The 16,697-nt window shown below is 40.6% G+C and overlaps 1 protein-coding gene across 2 annotated transcripts in view; it reads left to right on the forward strand.

Moving 5' to 3' along the window:
• Positions 1–16,697, forward strand: part of ext1b (exostosin glycosyltransferase 1b) — a 123,042-nt gene that overhangs the window by 86,598 nt on the left and 19,747 nt on the right. The window contains exons 3-6 of one of the 2 annotated variants that reach the window (XM_078266961.1): positions 412–519; positions 2,524–2,643; positions 7,709–7,841; positions 10,512–10,630. In XM_078266961.1, coding sequence (XP_078123087.1) covers positions 412–519; positions 2,524–2,643; positions 7,709–7,841; positions 10,512–10,630 — 480 coding nt within the window. The remainder of the gene's footprint in view (positions 1–411; positions 520–2,523; positions 2,644–7,708; positions 7,842–10,511; positions 10,631–16,697) is intronic. The other variant, XM_078266962.1, reaches the window with a different exon arrangement.

Here is a 16,697-nt window from a genome sequence, read left to right on the forward strand (position 1 = left end):
TAAGACATTAATGGGCTTTCTGCTGCGTGTATCATTGTTGTGACTGCTACAAATCTCACTACTGATTTCATGTACTGTATGATATATATACATCGCACCAAAGAGGCTTGAAAGTCAAAGAAAATCCAATCTCTGCCTTATGGGGAATTTAGGCCTGAACACAAAGGGGTCAATTATAATACAGTGCAGCTTTTATATGAAAAGAGGTGCATAGTGTAGCTTTAATAATCCGGATCAATATGTAGCAAAGCAGTCATGATTTAGCTGTAGCTCTGATTGTGTTTGTAAAGGATCATGTACAAGCTTCTCTCTCTCTCTCTCTCTCTGTGTGTGTGTGTGTGTGTGTGTGTGTGTGTGTGTGTGTGTGTGTGTGTGTGTGTGTGTGTGTGTGTGTGTGTGTGTGTGTGTCAGGCTGCGTGTGTGCCGGTGATGCTGAGTAACGGTTGGGAGCTGCCTTTCTCCGAGATCATTGACTGGAACACAGCCGCAGTGATCGGCGACGAGAGGCTCCTCCTGCAGGTAACTGCCCGCAGACAACACTCACACATAACCACATGCCTCTGTGTATCACCTGAAAACCATACCAGACAGAGAACCAGCAGCTGCCCCACACCCGAAAACAAAACCTTTTTTCTGAGCACACATTCTTCGCTTATATTCCCCAAAAGCCTGTCATGTTTTGTTTTCTCGTGGAGTGGTTGACGACTAAGCAAAATGCAAGCAGCATACCATGTCCTTGACTGCTTGAAAATGCCACTCGAAGCCTCACATTGTTATATGAGAGGGCGAATAAATAGACTGAGCAAATGGATTTGTCTGGAATTGCTTGAACTTCATGGGGGGAAAGTAATTATATGCCCATTAAATCTTAATTTGAATGAAGTGTGTAATAATATTGTTTGACATTGAGTGTAACTCTGTGTAGCACCAGTGTGTCTAAGCCATCCTGGATATCTCTGTGGATTTATGTATTTTACAGCAATATGATTGGCTGTATGCATACAACATACAGTACATTTATTGATGTATGTTTTCCACTAAATGTGTTATACCTGTACTGTACAGTCAAAGTTCTTACTCTATCTAAACCACGATTCTTTTTTTAAAATACTACACATACAGTGTATTGACTTCTTCAATAAAAATGTTACCAGTTAGCAGGATATAGCAGTATTTACTAAATAGTGAATAAAAAGGTGTTTATTTGTAATTATCCCCTCCTTTACTGTGACGAATAAACCACATACGGATTAAACTACACAGCTCTTTGAATAAAATTAAAAAAGAATTCACCAAACACTGCTGCAGCATTTTAGCTTTTCTTCCCTATTACTGTTGATGACTGATAGTTGCTGCTGCCATTATTTTTGTAAATTCCTTGTGTTGTGTACTTCATCCCCTCAAATATACTGTGTGTCTGTAAACACTATTTTATTTCTCTGGGACTCAACCTTTTCAAATACCATAATTTGCTCCCTACACTAAGGAATTTGGTGGACTTGGCAAACAAAACTGCTACCAGAGCTGTAGACCTTCAAGGAAAAGTTTGACATTTTGGTATCACGCTTCTGGAAGAGAGTTACATGAGAGAATTGACACCACTCTCATATCTTAGATGGTTAGCTTAGCTTAACTTAGCAACAAGACTGAAAACAGGTAGAAACAGCTAGCCTGGCTCTGTCCAACGGTAACTAAATCTGCCTACTAGCACGTCTAAAGCTCACTAATTAACACGTAATATCTTGTTTGTTTCATATATACAAAACCAAAAAAATAATGAGGACTTAACACTTGACTTTAATTGAATGTTGTGACACCGGACCTTCGTGACATGAGAGCAAAAACATCTCAAGTGTGCTTGAAAGTTCATTTCTTGACCCCCCCCCCATGCTGTGGCCTTCCTCAGCATATGAAGTTGCTCAGTAGTGGACATAGTTTAGTTTTTACCACATGACTCAAGTGTAGAAAGTACGTCACGTGATAACAGGTGGTCTGACATGGGGGCAGAAACATGATGTGGTTAAAAGCTTGCGAAACAACAGGTTTGTTTTTTTGTCTAATGACCTTGTAATATTCTGGAACAAAAGCAAAAAATAAAGACAGCAACAGGAAACACCCCCTTAGTATTAAATTGTTAGGACTGTTCATTGAAAAGACTTAGTATCAGACATGTAAACTGCAGTACTTAAGCCACTTCAGCCACACTGCTGTAAGCACAATGGTCAGCATTCAAAGAACTGACTTGCAGTTTATTTATTAAAACTTGTGACTCAACTTGGATTTGCCCTCAAGGATTTCAGACTTGTCTTAAGAATTGCTTTGAGAGCACCTAAGACTTGGACTAAATTACAAAAAAATGTTTGTGGCTGTTACTCCAGCCTACCGTTCACAAGACGTCCACACCTTAATGTGCTTTATCTGTTGATGAGTGTATCTCTGGGATCAATTTTAATCTTCCTGTCACCACAGTTTAGGGCCCAGATCAGTACTGAATGCTGACTGAATGCTATTTGTCATTTGCAGATCCCGACCACAGTGCGCTCTATCCACCAGGATAAGATCCTGTCCCTCAGACAGCAGACTCAGTTCCTCTGGGAGGCCTACTTCTCCTCTGTGGAAAAGATAGTGCTGACCACACTGGAGGTGAGGACTCAAGACACACGTGCGCACAACCACTCACACTTTTGGTCTCTCTGCCGTCCTCTCTCCTACTCCTCCATCATCAATCTTTCTCTCAGAGGGCTGCAGTATCCTAGCACACTCTGCAGTCTTCGCTTTATTGTCAGGCCTCTGCTTTTTTGTCTCGCGTAAAAGCAAAATAGAAGGGTGGATAGTGTCGTTTACAGAGAGCAACATTATAGCACATTTTGAGAATTTGTCAGAAGCTGTTTTTTGTTTTACTCAAAGTGGGCGAAACAGGGTATTGCATTTAGGCTGCGACTTCTCTGATGCTGCATATGAGCACAGTTTCTGTAATAGTATTGTTGATAGATGCGAAAATTCATCATTAGATGGTATAGTGTATTAACTTAGCCACATTTTGCTAGTTAGTTTGGCGGACCAAACCAATGACCTTAAAGTGGTATTCTGTTTTTATGAGTAAATCTGTTTTTATGAGTATCAAACACTCACCCCAGGCTGTGATCAGTTTCAATGGATTCCAATAGTAACATATATGTTTCAGGGAGTTTTCACAAGGTTTTTATATGGTTTTTTAGTTCTTTAAAGCCCATTGGAACTTCTCAAACAGCCCCTGTAACATATTTCACATCACCATAGTCAATCTCTATGATTTGTGTGTTCAAAACTTTCATTTTTAGATCCAAAATATGGCTAAAGGCTGGGGTATGGTACAATCATTCAAACCATATCGAAAGGCAAAATGTGTTTATAGCCCTTCCAAACGGCCACCCTCGAAGGCAAAGCAAAAAGCCTGCCGCCATAGAGAGGAGTGAGATGCCACGATAGCAGAAATGGTGATAACAGTGCAAACTGTGAGTGTTACACTCGTTTGTGCACGGAGGAAGTGACAGACGTAGTTGTGAGGAATGGAAAAAATAGGTTGAGAGAAGTTCAGACCCTGGACACTTTCTCACCTCTGCACACCTTGCCAATCACTAAAGTTGGCATGATTATTGGATTGTTAGTTTTGAAAGGTTAGAAATAATTGTTGAACACAGAGTGTGGAGGGTCCTCAGAATTGCTGCGGGGGGGGGGGCTGCCAAATTATTGTTAAAGTTAAAAAAAAAAAAAAAGAAATATTTCTTAAAATGAATCCAACATATTATTAGCAAATAAAAAAAATCTTCATATTTGTGAAAAAGCTCCACTGAAGATAGGCTTACTGGCCTATACTGTATTTAAGGTAGTCAATAAAATAGTCATTCACAGATACAGTCAATACTAAGGGATTGAATGATATAAAATCATGCCAACAATTATTATTTTAATATCTTAGTATTCTATGCACTAAAAGGTATGTATAAGGGCTTTAGGCTGCCCACACATTATTCTATTGTAAGTTTAATATGCAACTTAATTTCACAATATATGTAATAGGGGGTCCCTGTTCCGTCTCTCTCTCAGCTAAGGGGTCCTTGCCTTAAAAAACGTTGAAGACCCTTGTTTTAAAGAATACATTAATACTTTGAAAACTAATACGTGAAAACTAGTCACTGTTGGAATCCATCCAATCCATGTTGGCCACAGCTGCTGTTCTTGGTAAAGGACAAAACAAAAAGTGTTTCACACTAAAAAGACAAATATTCGGTGGAGTATCATTTTAAGTTCAGAAGCCTCCCTCCTTCCTCTGACCTCATTTTGTCATGGGCATTTACTTTGTTAACAAAAATCCACTTTGGAAAAATTTGTGAATGAAAAAACTATTCATCCATTTAATCTGCCACCCTCATTATTTAGTTTAAACAAGATGTTTATAGATGCAGGGAGAACACCTGGGCTTACTGCTAGGTTCACGTTGTGGTTACAAATGGCTTCTTCTTCCTGCTTCCTCTGTCACCCAAGTATCCCATCACGCATCTGATTTCCTCTCTTACCGCGCGTCGCTAAAGCCTCGGAGCAAGATTCCCCTCTATACAGTATAACCTCCCAAGTCTTACATCTGAATTTGACTTTTCTACACACACAAGCACCCACACACTTGGCACACAATGTGTCGTGGCTTCAGTATCTAGAGTCTGTCCGATTTTTAGCTAGCTCTACATCTCTGGTCTGTTTGTTATCTAGCCCTGTCTCACTGTGCGCTATCACACACACACACACACACACACACACACACACACACACACACACAGGCAGAGTCAGAAACAGATCTCCATATGTCAAGGTGTGTCAGCCCACGTACACATGGCACCACCCAGGCATAACCTTGCTGACATGTTGTCACTCCGCACTAAAGAGCAAGGTGACACGGCGAAAGCTTGTGACTCAGTGTGTGTTTGTGAGTGTGTGTTTATGTTGAATACAGCAAAAGGCTAAACACTTAATCCTGACTGACTGACTGTCCTGTAGAGGGGGAAAGGAGAGTGGTGAGAGAAAGGGTGAAGAGAAGGGGTGACATATGTAAATGGCGTTGCCGTGGCAGCCCCTGAGATAACGAGCGACATGGATTATTCATCGTGTTGGGCCTGCCCCCTCCTCACTGCAGATCTGTGTTGATACACACACTGCGATATCTTGACAGATTAAATCTCCTCGCAAACATTCACAAACTCACTTCCATTTTACTCCAAACACGTGTGCGTGTGTTTGCAGAGATGGCAAGCAAGCAGTAAATATGAGTTCAACCTTTCATGCAGTGTTTCCTGTCAGGAAACGGTCGCATTTCGACCAATCACAAGGTCAATATAGCCGAATCTGTGCTGCTGGTACACCTATTAAACTCACCTATTAAAGCCGAGCTCACAGTGTGCTCCCAGAGAAACAGGATTTATCTATCATGCTCTAATTGGTTGATTGTGGCTGTTCTGAGGTGAGATTGAGTCGTCCATCATGTCCCGACTGAGGGCTGCCGACGGGGGAGGAGCTGCAGCCAAGCGAGCAAAATTGCCCCTCATAAGGTGTAGGGGCTCGGGGTTTTTAAGGTGGCAGGCAGTGTTTTTATAGAGAAGTTAACGGATTTCGAAGTTAATCTGTTTGGCTCAGGCAAATGGTTATCGACTGCCCTTAGGGACAAAGCTGGGGAAAGTAAAAACAACTCACCCAGTGGTGTTTTTTCTCTCTCTCTCTTCACATGCCCACCTCCCTGTGATGAATTTTTATGTTTCTTTGTCAATATTATTACAGTAAGCCCCCTCCAGCTATATTATTAACTTTTTACAATTCAAAAGCTATCAGCTGCTCAGCCATCGCCCACCCGACTCTCTTCACCTCTTTCTATACATCCATCCTTTTGAGTTTGCCAAGTCAGCAGCCGTCACCTCCCGATTCAATCGTGGCCATAAAACACAGCCACAAACCTGTGTCTGTTTTACTGCAGCAATTTAGCATGGCTCAAGGGCACAGCAGCAATATCTCTTTCCTCTGCCTGTTCAGCAGAGGCCGGCGGCGGGCTGCAGTTGAGGAAAATAGTGGCCGTTGTCCCATCTGACCGTTTGACTGACTGCTCTATTTGGGCACAGAAAGGATCAGGGCAGGCCTGACTGACTGGTGTTTAAATACAGCTGATGACTTTGTCTGTGTTTGGCTCTTTTTTTTCTTTCCGATGGCCTCTGTCTGTGTAAAGGACTGGCACAGATGCCTTTGACTTGCTGATCAGTTTGGTTTGTCTGCGGGGGAAATATTACACAATAACATAGATTTCTTTCAGCTCAGCTTTGTGCCACAGTGATTCACTCTTGACACGATCAATAGCTGCTATTGAGGTGATACAAAGGAAACCGCCATCTTTCTAACTTCCATCTAATGCCCGCAGACTCACTTTTATAAAAGTTTTCCACCTGCTCTAATACACTGACTGGGCTTTGAATAACCATTCTGAATTGAAATGGGGTTATTGGATGTTGGAACATTAGCTGTGTTGATATTCATTCACATTTTATGACTATCTGCTTCTTGGCGTTTTTGTGTGAAAACTCATTTTGCATTGTGAAATGTTTTATAGGTGTGATTACAAGGCTCATTGATCAAATCCTTACTATTTCACCCACCATAATCTGAAAGGCAAACATTTGTACCTTTATCAACACAAATATTTCAGATTGTTATAAGTCCTCTGAGATCTGAGTGAAATGTTATGTGAGAGTAATGTTTGTTTTAACTAGCTGAAAAGGAAGCCTCACAAAAGGCAGTGTGGCCTGAAGAATACAACAGACTCTGCTGTAATTAAAATGACATGAGTTTAATCCTGGTGTCAGTGTGTCCTTTAATTTCTTTGTGGCTGTCAAAGCAACACAGATCTTTGTGAATTCCTTTAAAGTCCCCATTTAAACACTTAAAAGTTAGATCTTCTTTCATCCACCGTTTGTCGCCATCAGCATAATCTGTAATCTTTTTTTCTTCAACTGTTTATTATTGAATATTGTAGATGTCTTGGTAGATGTCTATTGGTTGCATTATAGAACTTGTAGGATCCAGTGTTTTTGGGACTAAAAGTCATGATAGTTCAGCCTCTACTGCCTTGATTTTGGCTATTCAGTTTCCTCTTGCATGTCCTCCAACTTTATGGAAGGACATTGAAGGATAATCTTTAGTTTGTCAATCAAGCCAAGTTTAATTTATGTAGTCCAAAATCCCAAATGTGTCCCAAAATGTTACAACATACGAAAAACTCTGTCCTTAGATCCTTGGTTCAGAAAAGGCAAAACTCCACACAAATAAACTTAAACATAAATAAAAATCAGAAACTTCAGCAACAGAAGAGAGATCACTCTTTAATGACAGACAACAATAGGTGCCATACAGTATGTACAGAATAGACAGAAGTAGCAGTTGTAGAATTACGAAGAAACAAAGAAGATTGAATTAGTCCACTTTCCCATAATTAGTTGTCCATTTTGTCATATTATCCTATTTATAATTTACCAAAAAGACAATAATTTGCAGTCAATAAGTTCACCTGGAGGAAAAAAAACATTTTTAATTGAAAAACGGTTTCAAACGGCCTCGATAGTAAATGTAAATTAAGGATAAGGTTTTGAAGGAGTTTATTTGTAGTCTAATGTGGGTTTCTTGCTCTTTCCATTTGCAGATCATCCAGGACCGCGTGTTTGAGCACGGCTCCCGGAGCAGCCTGATGTGGAACAGTCACCCTGGGGGACTTTTCGCCCTGCCGCAGTACTCAGGATACCTGGGAGACTTCCCCTTCTACTACGCCACACTGGGTCAGTAACACAGACACACACAGAAGCAGAGATGTGTCATAAACTGTAAAAGTGCTGTTACGTAACGCTTCTACACACCTGTGTAGCAATGAACTGATCCATAAAGGTTGGTCAGAAAAGTTTCTTCTCAATCCGTCACTCCAGCACCAAATATTTAGTCACAACTTTTGCACCAGAATACCACTATATTTTGGTCCAGCTGTGGATTTGGAGCTTGTGAAATATGGCCTCCACCCCTGATATACTGCTCTCCTCTAGTGGTGTGTGTGTGGCAGCAAGTGGAGTGGAGGAATGGGCCCTTGACGGATGTTTGTATTAGCCGTGCTGACACACCAGCCCGTCCATCATTGGGTTTTGAGTCAGCATTGCTACTGGTGCTACCGCTGTTGTGAGGCCAATTCCTTCTGCTACGGTTCAGCAGCGCCGAATTTTCCCCCGCCACATATCTGTGACCCGGGAGCTTCTCCATCCCTCACTCCTTCACTCCATCATCATCCAGAACTGCCACACACACACACACTCATACATGCAGAGACGGCGATAGTACGAGGGAACAAATTCAGTTGATGAAGCACCCGGAGTGGAGGGCTGATATTAAAATGGATGGGCACGGTGACAGGCATGGATTACAACCCCGGAAAGTTTATTTGTTTGTCAAAGAGGAAGTAATTAAACACGGATGGGTTTTTAGCAGACAAGGTGGCTTGTCACTGATGGGTAATTGAGTAAAATCAATGCAGTAGTGCAGCGGAGTTTGTTTCCAACTGACTTTGTCTTTTTCTCTAAAAGGCCAATAACAAGACACATAGTCCAATATGCATATGCAATATTCATATGCACAGTCATACACACACAGTGGGAGCAAAGTTAGCTTTTGTTGCTTTAGTTAAATGGACTTTTCATTTTGAAACATTACTGGATTTTTGAGGCTGATATTAACATAAATACTTAAAAACCCCATAACAGTATATATTTGACTATTCATTTTGTTACATTATTAACATTTTGTGATAAAGGCACATTTAAGTAAATATATTAGACAGTTGAACAATACAACTTTATAATCAAAAATACCAATAACAGTAAATCCAAGACACCATCAACATAATGGTAATTTAAACTATATAACTATAAATTAAAACATAAAAGAAAACTGCCAAGACACACATATTGAGACACTCTTCATGGCCAAAAGTATGTGGACCCCAGCAGAACATTACACCCATACGTAATGTTTGTTTGGACATCTTATTCCAAAACCATGGGCATTAATATGCTGCTATATTAACCCTAACCCTAGTGCCTTCCATGCAGCGCTGCCTGGAAGACAAGTTGGGGGCTTAAAAGACCAAACACCCTATAACAGCCTCCACTCTTTCCAGGCTTTCCACAAGATTTTGTAACCTTCCTGCTGTGATTTGCTGCCATTAAGCCATAAGAGCGTTAGTCGGCCACTGATGTTGATGGCTATCGTCCCTGAGGTGTTGGGCAGTATTGAGATGGGAACTCTGTGCAGGCCGCTCAATTCCTTCCAAAAAGAAACTTGGAAGACAATATCTTGATAGACCAGATGATGGTAAGGGATCATTGTAAGGGGATACAAGCCAAATAGGTTGGACATCACTAGTGTAAAATGTCGGTTATGTTGCAGAACTAAATCTTTCCTTATTTTGAACTAAACCATGAAAAACAACCCCATTCTAAAAGTACACAAAAGTATGTATACAGGCATGTCCACTTACTTTTGGCAAGTGTCATTGTGGCTGCTAAATGGCCTCCAACAGCTGAATCAGTCCTAAACCAGCCCTTTGTGTTGCCATAAACATTTAGCTGGTGAGATGTGTAATGTGCTGATACAGGATGTGATAAAAGTCTCTGAGAATGGTGCTAAAGACAAAAAACAGTATGCACATCCAAAAATTTAAATAAGCTGCATGGCAGTAATTCTGCTCCAGGGTTTGTTCAATGTTTCATGGAAGTCTGTTTATGAGCTTGTTACAAGTTTACAAGTTTACAAACTCTGCAAACTCTTAACTTTTTCATTTCAAATCACAAGGATGGTTTACCAAGTTTTAAGACTGCATATATTCCTCATTATAAAAGTTGCTCAGTGGTGGAAAGGAGACGTCATGCATTGTTGGTTTGGGTTAGATTAGATATAAATTAGGAAAAGTTGAACGTCCTCTATGATCCGTCCTACTCAATATCTTATTTCCTGCTCATTTTCGGCCGTGATTACTCTATTCCTACATCAAGTCAGACTGAATTTAAAGTCACATCAGCACTTACTGTAGTTCATTGGGTTCCAGACACAGCTCAAGAGTTTTCAAAATTAAATATTCAGTGATCAAGAGATATGGCATTTTCAAAACACATTAGCGTTTCTAAATATTTTAAGACGGGTTTGAAAACATACATCCCTCACAATTATATCATCTATATTTTTGAACTGCTGACAGACTCGTTTCAAGTAGCATCTTTAAACATCTCTCTTAAAATAGATATGAGGTGTTTGTAAATGAGAGCCTTCAGTTCTCGCCCGGCTTTATTCTCTAAAGAGCCTGAAATTACATTGATTGCTGACAGTCGGCTCGCCGTGTTCGAGCCAGCATTGTTTTCTGGTTTTGTTAAACTGCATTAATGAGTGACCATCCCTCTGTTGTGTTTCAGGTATAAAACCGTACCCCAAGTTCACAGCGGTCATCCATGCTGTCTCTCCTCTGGTGTCTCAGTCCCAGCCCATACTCAAGCTCCTGGTAGCTGTGGCCAAGTCCCAGTACTGTGCACAGGTAAAGGAGTTATTTGTGTGTGTGTGTGTGTTCACTGCAGCATCCCCAGAATCCTCCAACCGATCTCCACCTTCTGACTCCTTAAATTGCGCCGCATTATGCGACTCATACTTCTGCTTTGCGATCACATTTTCCAACCAGAGAAACAACAGCGCTCATCCTCCATCCCTGTGTGTGTGTTAACTCCGGTGGATTGAATTAGAGCAGCAATTTGTAGCAGTGCTACATCTGTCTCCATGGCAGCGAAACCCCCTTCAGCACAGCTGGAGATGGCATGTATTGATTCCCCTGCTTGCTCCTTACCAGCACAGGAAATGAAATGGAATTTGCTCCCCGATGGCTGGTTTTTGTGTGAGAGAGTGAGTGGGGGGGTGTGTGTGTGTGTGTGTCTTTGTTTGTTTATTTGGCCAGTAGAGCGTATGAGTAAGCAAGTTTGTATTTTGTGTAGGAGGTATGTGTTTCCGTATAAGTGCCGTGCATGAATGTGCAGGTCTGTGATTGTGTGTTGTGCAGAAGGGTGAGTAATGTGTATGAGTGTAATTGTTTGGGCATTGGAATATACAATATGAATGTGTGTTTGTGTAGGCGGGATGCTTGTACATGTGTGTATTTCATGCCTGCGTGTATTTTGTGTCCATGTGAGTATCAGTGTACATACCGTCCATGTTAACGGTTAAGACTCTCTTCATATCCCTGTGTGCACAGCTAGTTATTATTTGAAATATTTTAATAGTAGTTCTATTATCGGTAATAGAACGTATCGGTTTCGTATCGGTAGTTCTGATACGAAACATTGCTTCTAGTCTTGATAACAAAACAATAATTTGTTCAATACTTTATTTTTAGGAATATAAACATACCGTTTTAAAAAACTTTTTTTTTCATTTGTCGTAAGAAATTCCTCAAATGTTAAAGGCATACTGGATTCTACATTTCCCATAATGCAACTCAGCAGAATATTTTTATTAGACCTTTGCTGCCTGATAAATTCACTTGCAGTCCCCACTAGGGATGGGGATCGTTAATTTTTATTAATATTAATACCATTTTCGAGACAACAAACAGCTCTACTGTAGTCCAGCCTTTACTTCCGTGACGAACGTGCGTCACTTTGTAACACGTTATAATGCTCGCCTAGCTGCTAGCGTGGCACGCCCTCATACTCTGCTTCTGACTGGGTAGCAGTGCTTACCTGCTACTGCGCATGTGTGACTCCCAACAAAGATGGAACAGAAGTGAGATGTCTCACTCTGTAGCTAAAACAGAGAGCTCAACACACAGGGTGAAAAGAGGAGCTGCAGCAATGTGCAGTACAACAAAAATATAGTGTTAACCATGAAAAATTTAAAAATTAAACCATGTAAACCTATTCTAATATAACCTCTAAATACCATTATTAACCTTAAAATTAGCACAATATGAGCACTATAACAGAACAGAACTAGGGGTGCAACAGATCACGGTTTTGAGTCAAAGATCGTTTAAATTTTCGGATCAGCACAAAAAAAAATGATGTATTTAAAATGTAACAATAACTTTTAACAATAACGTCTTTCATCAGTAGATTGCTGTTAAACGACAAAACAGATGAGAAAATGTTTCAATAATTTTGATTGCACCACAAGGTTTAGTCACGTCTGTGTAACAGCAGTTACCATAGTGCTAGTTTGTGTCTTTTAGCTCATAGCTTTAGCGGTTCACGTCCCGGTGTTGGAATCCTCTACAGTGAAATACAGTCAGACTTTTATACAATTTAGCTGTCAGCATTAACCGTGTTTAATCCAGCTGCTAGCTAACAGTAGACTAACATCAACTTTACCTGGTGCCAAGTGTAACGTTAGTGTTAACTAGCGTGACGTCTGTTTCGGAGCATCAGAGAGCATTTAAGTAGCACCGACATTCATTTTGCTTTTCCGTCCAGTAGATACTGGTCGTTTTGGCACCAGTACCGTATTAGCACCGGATTTTAACATGCGCCGTTCATGTGAACAGAAAATGGCCTTGACTGCATCTTTTCACGGTAAGCCTCCATAGAGATTTATCAGCCTACTTTAAGTAACAGTGACAGTAAAAATTATTTCACACTATTATTATAGTTAAAATTTGCAATTGATCTGCGGTTAACATGCATTCCGAGCGTTGATCCACGGATCAAACAAGGTCCGTTGCACCACTAAACAGAACTAGTATTGCTTTTATTGCAAAAACTGTGAGTCTGTGACTGTTGATTTCTTCTGTCTCTGCCACTGTTTTTGTTTTAATGAGCTTCTTAAGCGGCCAACAGAGCTGTGCTCTTGGTAGCCAGTCCGACTATGTTTTGAAGGATTTGCGGTGGGGAGGACAGTCTTTACCTATGGTCTTCACACACACACTGTGCTCGTAAATATTTTTTCCCGGTTGGCGCACGTATCTTCAGTATTTTTAGACATAACGTTATATGATCCACTAGTCTTGATAGCATTATCGATAAGCTTGGACCTTGTTGATTTTCGGGTTTTGAGAAATTTGGAACCGGATCCTAATAGAACCGGGTCTCAAGACCCATCCCTAGTCCCCACATCCGTCACTCCAGCACCAAATATTTCGTCACAACTTTTGCACAAGAAAATACCTTGACGTTGCCTTAATTAGTAAGTACAGTTAAAAACAATGTTATTGATCTTGACAGTTTATTCTTCACGATACAATCTCCACTAAAGATCCACTTACTTTGAGAGATTTGTTTTGTTAACTGTTGTTTCAAGGCCAAGAATTAACCGTCAAGCTCAACTTTTTATCCAACATGGACGAGAACATCTACATGACAACTGAGCAAATTTCATATGCTGATGAAGACCTGATACTGTTGAAAAATGTAGAAGTTCAATTTATTTTCTTTTTTTTATTATTCACAATTGCCTGATCAAAAAATGGGAAGAGTGCAGATTTGAGCAAGCAATCAATTCCAACAGTTTTGTGTTACAGACCCATTGTAAGTTCAGAGGTTCAGCCCTACATCAGTGTGGTGAAACATAAGCCGCACATCCTGTTATGGGCACACTTTCAGCCAAGATTTCTCAGAAACCTCCTAATAGCAGGTTGAATGAGCAAACTCTGCCTTCTTTTTAGTTTTTATGGAAGTGCTTCTGTGTTTGCGTTCTTCAGGCTGTGCACGCAGAGTGGAGAGCCAGGTACACAGCCGGGGTGTTTTCTTTCACTCTCAGCAGACAGAAAAAAGGAAAGATAGAGGGGCTTCTGAGGAAAGGGATATAAATAAATTAATGGAGAGAAGAGAATGAAAGAACTCAAAGGGTGGAGGAGGCTAAATTGGACGCAAGAAAGCTTTTGAGGTGCATAATATATAAGTATTCATACCCATGCTAAAGTTGACTAAAAAGAGGAATTAAAAAAGCATCTTTTGGAAATTGATCTTAATGTCTTAATTAAAAAAATGAGGAAAAATCCGACCCTTTAAGGACACCAATTTTCTTTGTGAATGAATAATGTATTGTAAATAAATAAATGTTCTTCCTTAAAATGCAGGGTCCATAATTATACATACCCATATGTTAAATTCCCATAGAGGAAGGCAGATTTTTATTTTTAAAGGCCAGTTATTTCATGGATCCAGGATACTATGCATCCTGATAAAGTTCCCTTGGCCTTTGGAATTAAAATAGCCCCACATTATCACATACCCTTCATCATACCTAGAGATTGCCATGGTTTCATTTCAGTTAGCCTAATAGCTAACTGAGATAAGATCCATATCAATGCAAATCAAACCAGCTATTAGGCTATATAAAAATATAATATATAGTATAATAATCCTGCATGTGCATTTTGAGGGAAGTGTTTCTTCCACTTGTGATACAGATACACCAAGAGTTTCTTCCCCATTTTCCTCCAGTCATACACACACGCATGCATGCATACATACAGAGTTCCACCATCAGCAGCACCCTGAGAGGGCTGGTGGGCACCATCTGTGTTTCTAATTGAGGAATAGAGCTCCTGTAAGGGTGGAATAACACGTTTCTCGAGCCAGCCAGTGTGTGTGCAGAGATCCAGACTGTATACCTGTTTTTATCTTACAATGACAAACACTTTCTCGCCTCTGATTCAGCCTCTATGGTTGTTTTTCTTTTTATCTGTATGGCTAATAATGATGAGTTAGTTTAGTCCATTCATCAAACAGCTGTGTAACCTTCCTTATAAAGACCAGTGACATATTTCCACACACTAACACCTTAACAAAGACATCCAAATGGCTCCCAGCTCATAATTTGGCAGGTGCAGTCAGGGTGCAGAGTCCCCGAAGGGAACCGCTGCTGCGCGTGACGTAGTTAATGTCAGAATCATGTGAAACTTTATTGATCCCTGCAGGGAAATTCTTGTGGATTGCTTCCATCAGGGACATCTGAGCACAGTGGCTACAGCTCTGCATATTGGAACTGGGGTGGAGTCATTTACTGACTTGTTCAAGGACATTTCAGCAGGGTAGATGTCACTGTAGCTGACACACATCAACTGAACACTACAAGATGGGATGCTGATGTGTTCCTTTCACTTTCCTTATCACTAATTGGGTATTCCTTCGCCACAGGTTCAGGCAAACCAATGGGGATAGAAGTTAATATTAGCTGTGTTTGCGCTCTGCTTTGCCATTGTTTTTCTTTATGTCTCAATCTATGTAATAATTGATCAACCTCCCCATTTAATGGGACGATTTACTGTGCCAATATAGTATAGAATAAACTACAATAACATACTATTGACTTCACTCTTTGAGTTTTAGTATGTTCTTCTTGAAAAATGTCATACATACTAAAATTGCTCAAATGTTGACTGTGGTTTTGAACAGCACGAGCATCCCACTATGCTGTGCACAACGGAAATGGAGGCACTGGAAGTGAAAGCATGGCAGATGGTGGTGCTATAGCTCCAGGCAAAGCTTGGAAAACCGCAAACTAATACATCTTTGGAAATACATTTTTCACCAGCTATGTGTAAAGTTTTGAAATGTGACAATAGGGGGAGGGGGCGGTGTTGTGAAGTTCCCATTTGATTTACAATCCATCTTCACATGGTTTCCTGTTGGTTTGAGCTGCACAGTGACTGTCTATATTAGCACATAATGTACACTTTTAAAGTAGCATTGAACTGGGGCATACTGGTTGTGTATTATGCAGAACCACAGGTTTTGTGATGAGAAATTGTAACAGTTTTAGGGTTTAAGGTTAAGGTAAAGTATAGGTCATAAACCCCACCCCCTCTATGTTAGCGGATGGGACATAGGCCAAGCTAAAAAAAAATCTAAGTACACGGCAAATACATTTTCCCCAGAGATGAGATTAGTTGCTCGATGATCCCTCCTCGATGCTCGCTCCTCGGTCCTCGGGGCAGAAATAAGAGCCTTGAGACGGCCTTCACCGAGGAGGGACAGAACAACTTCCGGTTCAGCCCAGGACCGAGGAGGCGAGGAGCTGTCAAATAAGGGTTATGAGATGCAGCCTTTGTATACCAAGAAATGCTCTTTCTACAGCCCCATGAGCAATTCTTCAACAGCTGGACAAATCCAAAGCTTGACAGGCCTGCAGTTGCTAAGCTGTGATTGGTCAATAGCCAGTTGGGGGAGGGGTTTAGCGAACAGTCATTTTGTCTCTCCGAAATTCAAAATGCATTAGAACAGGCATAGATATAAGAATGTAAAATAGTGTGTAAGGTCAGACAGGAGTCATGCCATGTGGGTATATGTGTGTGTTCCTCATCTAACATTAATGAGATATGTTGTGGAAGTGCAGTAAATGATGGAAGGTTAACTCATGTGACGCGTCCATGTCTGCTGACCTGCATGTCGCTGAACATCAAATCCAAGTCATTTAAAACATGAGTCCTTCATGTAAAACAGTATCTTGTTGGAGTGGGAGTGGGTGATCAAATGGGCCAGAAATCGTTTTCAGCAAACTGTTGTAGTTAGAAATGAAACCTGACAATGTGACGTTATTGCTTATGGGCTGAATGGAACGAACCATTTTGTAGCCTTAATTGGAAATGTTATCACTTCAGTTGCCCTTCTAGCTCTTTA

Source organism: Sander vitreus, chromosome 14 (assembly GCF_031162955.1).
Source record: "Sander vitreus isolate 19-12246 chromosome 14, sanVit1, whole genome shotgun sequence".
NCBI lineage: Eukaryota > Metazoa > Chordata > Actinopteri > Perciformes > Percidae > Sander > Sander vitreus.